This window comes from Scleropages formosus, chromosome 2 (genome assembly GCF_900964775.1).
Source record: "Scleropages formosus chromosome 2, fSclFor1.1, whole genome shotgun sequence".
Lineage (NCBI taxonomy): Eukaryota > Metazoa > Chordata > Actinopteri > Osteoglossiformes > Osteoglossidae > Scleropages > Scleropages formosus.
In genome coordinates, this window is record NC_041807.1 from 15669024 (window position 1) to 15676421 (window position 7398).

A 7398-nucleotide genomic window follows, 5' to 3' on the forward strand; every position below is an offset into this window, starting at 1 on the left:
ATCTGCGGCTGCGAAAAATCGAATAAAACCTTCAGAAATGTTGGGCTGCGTTGTTGGGTTTTACTACGCCCAAGCCAAGCGCAGGCATTTATACCCCAAGTCAAGTCAGTGTCATGTTGTTATCAACAAGTTTACCTTCCTCCAGTGAGGTGTTCACACATTTGCAATGACTGAGTTAAGATGAAGGCAAAAGGTGGAATATTTTTCATAGTTTATTTCTTTCTAAACAAACAGACCATTTTGAATCCTTGGTCTGTTAAGATTTACACAAATCTTATCCATAGGATTAAAATACACAAAGTGCATGACAATTCCCTAGCAGACAAAATGAGGCCAACAAACAAAGGCAGACAAAAGATGTATACATATATTGCACATAAATTAGAAGGGAGGGCAGACCAACCTACAGGATTTGTATGAGGTAAAGGTAGGTGTGTTAAGGCAAAACACCACTAGCTTAAAGGTGGTCTTCACCATGAGGGAGCAATTCAGATACATCCAAGTGGCCACATATTACCAGGGTGCAAAATTAAGATATCCTTGGAGTGGGATTAAATAAAATCAACAAATTAAAATTGGCAAGAGTATTCAGTTACAATCCTTTCTTCTTAATACATAATTGTTAACATTGTGTAACAGAACACACTGGCTGATACATTACCCACAACTGCACACACACAGGTGTTACTTTTTAAAATATAAATTCCTAATGCCTTTGCCCTCAAACCAAAGATGTATATTTCTACTATATTCTAACCACCATGCTTTGCCACAGAGGTATCACTGCACATTTCAAAGCAAATATTCTTCAAATATAGAGTATTTACAACAGTCAGCATAATTGAGTGTGCAGCACAAGTACATTTCTGAGCACATTTTCACTCATGCTCAAGGAAAACCTCACACCCAAAAAGGAATTTGCAATGGAAGCCAGAATTTAAAACAGCTTTACACATTTTGGCAAGCGACAGGTCACACACACCACAGATTAAGTTCTTCAGGTACTCTGATGTTTTCCAAAACAATCATCACTAGTTGAAACTGGCTACAGGAAGTGTTATTAGTTGGTGTATTACTTTATATGCACATATAGTCCCTATAGCCATCCTGAGAGCTAGTGAATTGAGTATCAGTTGATCACACATCAGCTGAGTTAAATTTCAAATATAAAATTGTCAGGCATTCAAAAGATTTTTGTTACGTGGCCAAAACTCACTCAGTGTCTGAAGCTGCACTAGATATCCACACCACAGTCCATTTTTGACTATTTTCAGACAAATCTGTCCATTACAAATATTTGCTTTTTTCCCCTGTAAATACTGCAGATCTCCCAGCGACACCAACTAAATGTGTTTGAAGATGTTTTTGGCAAATTAACAGAAAGCAGGACCAAATTACTCAAACTGAGGGATTCACAACAGTAGAACTGAAAGCAAATTTACACAGTATTAATTGTGGACAAATGTTTGAATTATCTACCAAAATGAATGTACTTTATTGCTGAGAAGGAAAAATAATCTATTGCTAATTTTACATGTCAACAAAAAGTCATTTCAGCTAATATTTTTAAATAACCACAACACGAAAAAGCAAAAGCAAGAGCAAGTTTCATGCCTTCAAAAAGCTTGTTTTATAGTCTTTCCTCACTGAGTAAATTAACCTCATTCAAGTCACAGCAGAACATAGACAAATTATGTGTTAATACCAAAAAAAATACACCCTGACAAGCCAGTCCCTAGTGAGTGTGGGAAGAAAGGGAGCTCTCATGTAATCTTCAGGAGCCAGAGCAATCAGTGTAAGTGGTCACCATGTTGCCCCTGCGCTGGGTCACAGTTCTGCAGTGCTGTTTGGTGGAGCTGTGAAATCTGCTCTCGGTCCGTGCCGCATGCCTGCGTGCGCCTTCAAACCCGTGGAACGTGAACATCTTCTCCATGTCGTCAAACATATCGTCAAAAAGGCCCCCGCCGAAGGCGCCCTGAAAATGTCTCTTGTGGCGAGCGTGGGCTTCCTGGTGAGCCCGGAAGTGGCTATCAAAGTGCTTGTGCTGGCGCGCATGCCGGTTATGGCTGAAAGTGTCAAAGTCTTTGAACATGTCATCAAAGTTGAAGCTGAAGGGCTGTTGGAAGTGTGGCCCGCCGTTTTCACCTCTCATCCCCTCACCAGGGAACGAAGCGTGCCCAAACTGGTCGTACTCTCGCCTCCTCTTGTCATCCGATAACGTTTCGTAAGCTGTAACAGAAATGGAACTTTTCATCATCTTCGCAAATGTGTACTGCTTAACAACTAATGAGTGCACATTCCCCGATAAACTAAAACAAATGTACACATTTAGCTGATGCTTTTGTCCAAAGCAATGCACAATGTTGCGAAACCTACAACCGATTACCCCAGTCATAGACCTGGGTAGCTGATGTTCTTTTCTGGGGCAATTCAGGGTGATCACGGTGCTCTAGGGAGCAACAATGAGTTTAAATTAAGTTTAAGTTTGTCATAGGTACAAGTACCGTGTACAAGTATCATGAAATTCTTTTTGAATGCTTCTCCACAGACTATGGACAGGACAGAGACAATAGATATACTGCACAAAACAAAACAATGACAGTGAGTAGTGCAACAGCAATAACAATAAATAATGGTAACAGTAATAATACCAGTTGACAGCCAGAGAACTCAAGACAAGAGAATGAGAATGCTTAAAGTCACAGTGTAATTTACCAATATGCTTGAGTGTAGCAGTCCAACTCTAGTTACTAAAGGTGGCACATTGATGGGTTTTGTATACTCTTACAGCATTTACATTTATTCATTTAGCAGATGCTTTTGTCCAAAGCGACATACATCTCAGCAAAAGTAGAATTTATGCATTACATTAAGAGAAGAAGGAGACATAGCTGCAGAGATGAAAATCTCAAGCAAACCTAGTTTGTTACCTACCACTTGCACTGGGGTAAAAGCTGTTCCCGTACTTAGCAGTGCGGGTTCGAATAGACCTGAGCCGCTTTGCAGCTGGCAGAGAAAAGTGCTTGTGCGGGGTGACTATGATCTTTCACGATACGCATTGTCTTTCAGGCAGCGTGTGGTGTAGGTGTCCTGGACTGCTGGTCGCTGTGTGCCAATGAGGTGGGATCTCTTAAGAGCATGACAAACGTGTAAATGTTTAACAATTTTTGATTAGAAATTCTTAAACTGTGGATAAACCTTTATGCACAGACTTGTGTGATATGTCCGTTTTATAATCTGTGTTTCGAATTGTAGAAATACAGATAAACCTTTATGCAGCTACTTGTATGATGTATAACGGCTTATATAGTGGAATGTGACAAATTAACTGTACTTTAGAATCACGTGTGTGCATCCAAGTCTCTCCTTCTGCTGTTGTGATGCACTCTTATTTTTCTCCGAGATGTACGTCGCTTTGGAGAAAAGCATCCGCTAAATGAATAAATGTAAATGTAAACCTGAGTCAAAAGGTAGCAGCTCTAAGCACTACGTTACAGATTAAATGGCAACAGGTGGCAATCTAATCATAACTTCCAGTACGACCATTTCCAGAAACTGCCAGAGAACTTAATGGAACTTGAATGCGTGCGACCAGACAAACAAGGTGTGCTTTAATAATCTAATGTTTGTACCCAAGCCCTCTGTAAAGGAATGCAGTTTTCACTTAGTTTTGGAGAAAAGCATCAACATGCTAAAAATGCACGGTACATGCAGTAGGAGTGAAAGGAGCCATCCCTAGGTGCACAGGTGTACGTGTGTGTGTGTGTATGTGTGCGTGTGTGTGTTCAGCGGACAAACGCCAACCTTCTGCGATTTCCCTAAACTTTGCCTCCGCGTCGGGGCTCTTGTTTCTGTCGGGGTGGTACTTCATGGCCAGCTTGTGGAAGGCCTTCTTGATCTGCCGTTCCGTGGCATCCCTCGGCACGCCCAAGATGTCATAGTAGTCCTTTCTGGCCAGGATGAGCTCTGTTATCATGAGGATGCAGACGGCAAGTGCCAACGCGGAGTGTGCAGTAGCCATGGCGCTGATCCACCCTGCTGGGCCAACAACATGACACGTTTCATATCGAGTTTCGTGAAACACACCTTGAGAGCAACGCAACACAAAGCTGCAGTGTATCTAGTTTCATGTAACACACCAACCAAGAGCAACACCACACCCTCTAGCTACATGTACGGGGATGGCCTTTAAATTAATAAACACAGCGCAGCAGAATCAGATGCACACACAGGACATTTGTTTATAATAGCAACAGCCTGATCGTAACACACTCCTTCACCTGTCTCCCTTCTTACATTTCCGTTGTGACGTGTAAAGGGAGACAGGTGAAGGTACAAAAATCAAATTCAAATTGACAACAAAAGGATGGCTTTGCCAGTGTTGGGAAGAGCGCTGCTTCGGTATCTAATTGATAAATAAGTGTTGACAAGCCTATACCCACTGCTCTGGCCTGTCTCGGTTTAAATTTTTACCTGAAAACTATAGTACGAGCACGAAGTACTGGCTAACGGAACCAGACCAGTCGATCCGATCGTCGTACTAACCGCACCGCGGCCCCGCGCGCCGAGCCTCCGCACGCACAGCCCCCCTCCGTTAAAACTTTACAAGCAATCTTTGATACGGACGCTCTGTGGTGTTCTTGTCCAAAATAACTTGCGCAAAACGATTAACTTACCCTATTTGATGCCTCTGACGACTCCGCTTCACCCTAAACTGCTACTCCTCGGACAGTTTGCGTGCCACTACCACTGACATTCCTCCCGGTACAGCATTCCAGAAGCGCAGCACCACGAATCCTTATCCTATTGGTTCACAGGGCTCTCACGTGACGCACTGTCACTCGGAACGTGGGACGCTGTTGTGATCTGTGGCTATGAAACGTCACTTCCGTTTAAACTTTCCTTCGGTATTGAATGTAAAATATACCGGAAGCGCAATTGTACAGAGGGCGGTGATAGGCGGGTTCTCTGTCAGCTACAGGAAAACGGGCAGATATTATTAATTTATTAGTCCTTATAGCCAAATATCGTATACACAGATCCAAATTTGCTAATAAAAGCCTATAATATTTTCTGTTATTCTTAAAGAATTTAAGCAGTATGTAACATAAACAGTATCGAGGAGTGTAAGAAGACTGTACATTAGAATAGGGTTGATGTAATGTCTCTGGTTATTGGAGTGTTGTGTAATTTTTGTGTATATTTATTATGTATTTATTTATTTTGTTTGTTTATTTTCCCTGGCTACGTTTGATTGTTCTGGATTAATAATGCTCTTGTATTGTGAGTGTTTGAAATGTTTATTATTATTATTATTATTATTATTATATAATAAAAATAAAAATGTTAATAATAAAAATAATAATAAGGTTCTGTCACCTGCTGTAATATAAAACTTTTTAAAACCTGTTAAACGCATTACTATTCACTTACGAATGTTAACAAAAATCATATATAATAATAAGAGTAGTAATAATAACAAAATAAATAATCTGAAGTGAAGATTCCTGCTAACTGACTGGAAATAAAGTGAGGCAAACGCTGGTAAGGACGGGAAAGTTAATAGGCCTGGAACCTATGTACAAAACATGCGTAGATAGAGCAACTTAATGTTTTAAAATTGTTTTTAAACTCTCGCCACAGTGTAGAAAAAGGGATAAGATTAATACAAACTGTCAGCTGTCAAGGCCAAATAAACCAGTCGAGCCTTGTTTGATTTTCATTTGCATCTTAATGCACTTTATTGTGCTTAAATGTATGGATATTGATTTCTTCATTTGTAATTTCTTGCATTTTTCATCTTGACATTCTTAAATCGGAGTTCACAGAATCTCAATCTACATGAATCGCCATATGATGCTTTTTCTCTTTTTCTAAAGTCATGTCTATTGTCAGTGTTTAAATTCTGTACTACGGAAGTGTTGCACGGCGTCCGTCCACCAGGGCGCTCCACTTTACAGCTACATTTACATTTAGATTTTTTTTATTTCTCCAAAACAACTTCCAATGAACTCTATGTAGTGTTATCAGCCCACACACCTTATTCACCATGGTGACTTACACTGCTAGATACGCTAATTACACTGGGTCACTCATCCATACATGTATTCATCTGTTCATCTTTCCTGCTGTAGCCTACCAGTAAACCCTTGGCTGATGAATTGTTTCGTGATTTTTCATTAAAAAAAACCTATATTCAGTTCCTCTGAACATGAAGGTTCATCAGTTTGTCTCCATATATACAGACTGGGTTATGCTGATCTTGGCCTATTGACATATCTCAATTATATATATATTTTTTCATTTAGCTGACGCTTTTCTCCAAAGCAGCCTACAGTTATTTACCCATTTATACAGCTGGGTAATTTTACTGGAGCAACTGAAGGTAAGTACTTTACTCAAGGGAACTGCAACTGGAGGTGTGATTGAAACATGCAGTCTTTGAGTCCAGAGGCAGCAGCTGTCCTGATTGACTCAGTTAATCCTTTACAAAGGATTTCATTTGCAGCTGACTAACAAAAGGAATTAGAAAATGCATTGCAAAATGCATAGAATACTAAAAATGATCACAGCAAAGTAAGATAACCCAGATTTTGCTGTCATATGATAAGTTCACAAGAACACAAAGTTATACTGTATACAGTTGCTTTCGTGAAAAATACTTTCAGTTGCAAGGTGGGTCTACTGAGCAAGTGATCTCTGTATAACTTTTGGAAAATGAACAGAATGTATAACAGTACACATGAGAAATATAAAATGAAGACAAGGGAAGTAGTTTTGTAAAACAGGGTTAGGGTTAGGGTTAACCCTAACTGGTTGTTAAATGTAAAACAGTGTGCACTGATTTGCCAGCTTACAGGGAGTCAATTATTTAATAATTTATCTGATATTGTAGTATTGAATTGGAATACGTAAACAGGTATTATACCTGAATGGGTTTACACCTGTATGAAACCTGGATGGGTGGGGAGCGCGGTGGCGCAGTGGGTTGGACTGGGTCCTGCTCTCCGGTGGGTCTGGGGCTCAAGTCCCACTTGGGGTGCCTTGCGATGGACTGGCGTCCCGTCCTGGGTGTGTCCCCTCCCCCTCCAGCCTTCTGCCCTGAGTTGCTGGGTTAGGCTCCGGTTCCCCTATGGGACAAGCGGTTCGGAAAATGTGTGTGTGTGTGTGTGTGTGTATGTGTGTGTGTGTGCGTGTGTGCGTGTGTGTGTGAAACCTGGATGGTTAATGAGACTCATGGCTTTTCTGACCCATCTTGCACATCATTGGTCAGCACTGGTCTTGGCACAGTGCAGCCAAGAAGCGACGGTAGCGCTCTCCATGGTGCTGGACTGCACAATTCGGTCATAGCAATGCCGATGGGCTGAGGACACCGCGTCTAACACTCACACCGTCATA

The 7398-nt window shown here is 41.0% G+C and overlaps 1 protein-coding gene across 2 annotated transcripts; it reads right to left on the bottom strand.

Moving 5' to 3' along the window:
• Window positions 1-205: 205 nt before the first annotated feature.
• dnajb9a (DnaJ heat shock protein family (Hsp40) member B9a) lies at window positions 206-4882 on the bottom strand. 2 transcript variants are annotated; one of them, XM_018747094.2, is made up of 3 exons: window positions 4677-4781; window positions 3805-4038; window positions 206-2229 (listed from the first exon to the last, which is right to left on the bottom strand). In XM_018747094.2, the coding sequence occupies exons 2-3, from the start codon at window positions 4019-4021 to the stop codon at window positions 1775-1777; spliced, it is 672 nt and encodes a 223-aa protein (XP_018602610.1). In that variant the 5' UTR covers window positions 4022-4038; window positions 4677-4781; the 3' UTR covers window positions 206-1774. The 2 variants fall into 2 exon arrangements, with proteins under 2 accessions (XP_018602610.1, XP_018602609.1); XM_018747093.2 differs by having other exon boundaries at window positions 210-2229; window positions 3805-4035; window positions 4677-4882.
• Window positions 4883-7398: the final 2516 nt, after the last annotated feature.

Excerpts from the sequence above, each read along its gene's own strand:
- dnajb9a (XM_018747094.2), bottom strand. The coding sequence starts at position 4,021 with ATGGCTACTGCACACTCCGCGTTGGCACTTGCCGTCTGCATCCTCATG. Across the intron at positions 2,230-3,804 it reads GTTTAGGGAAATCGCAGAAG|CTTACGAAACGTTATCGGAT; the intron begins GTTGGCGTTTGT and ends TTTCTGTTACAG.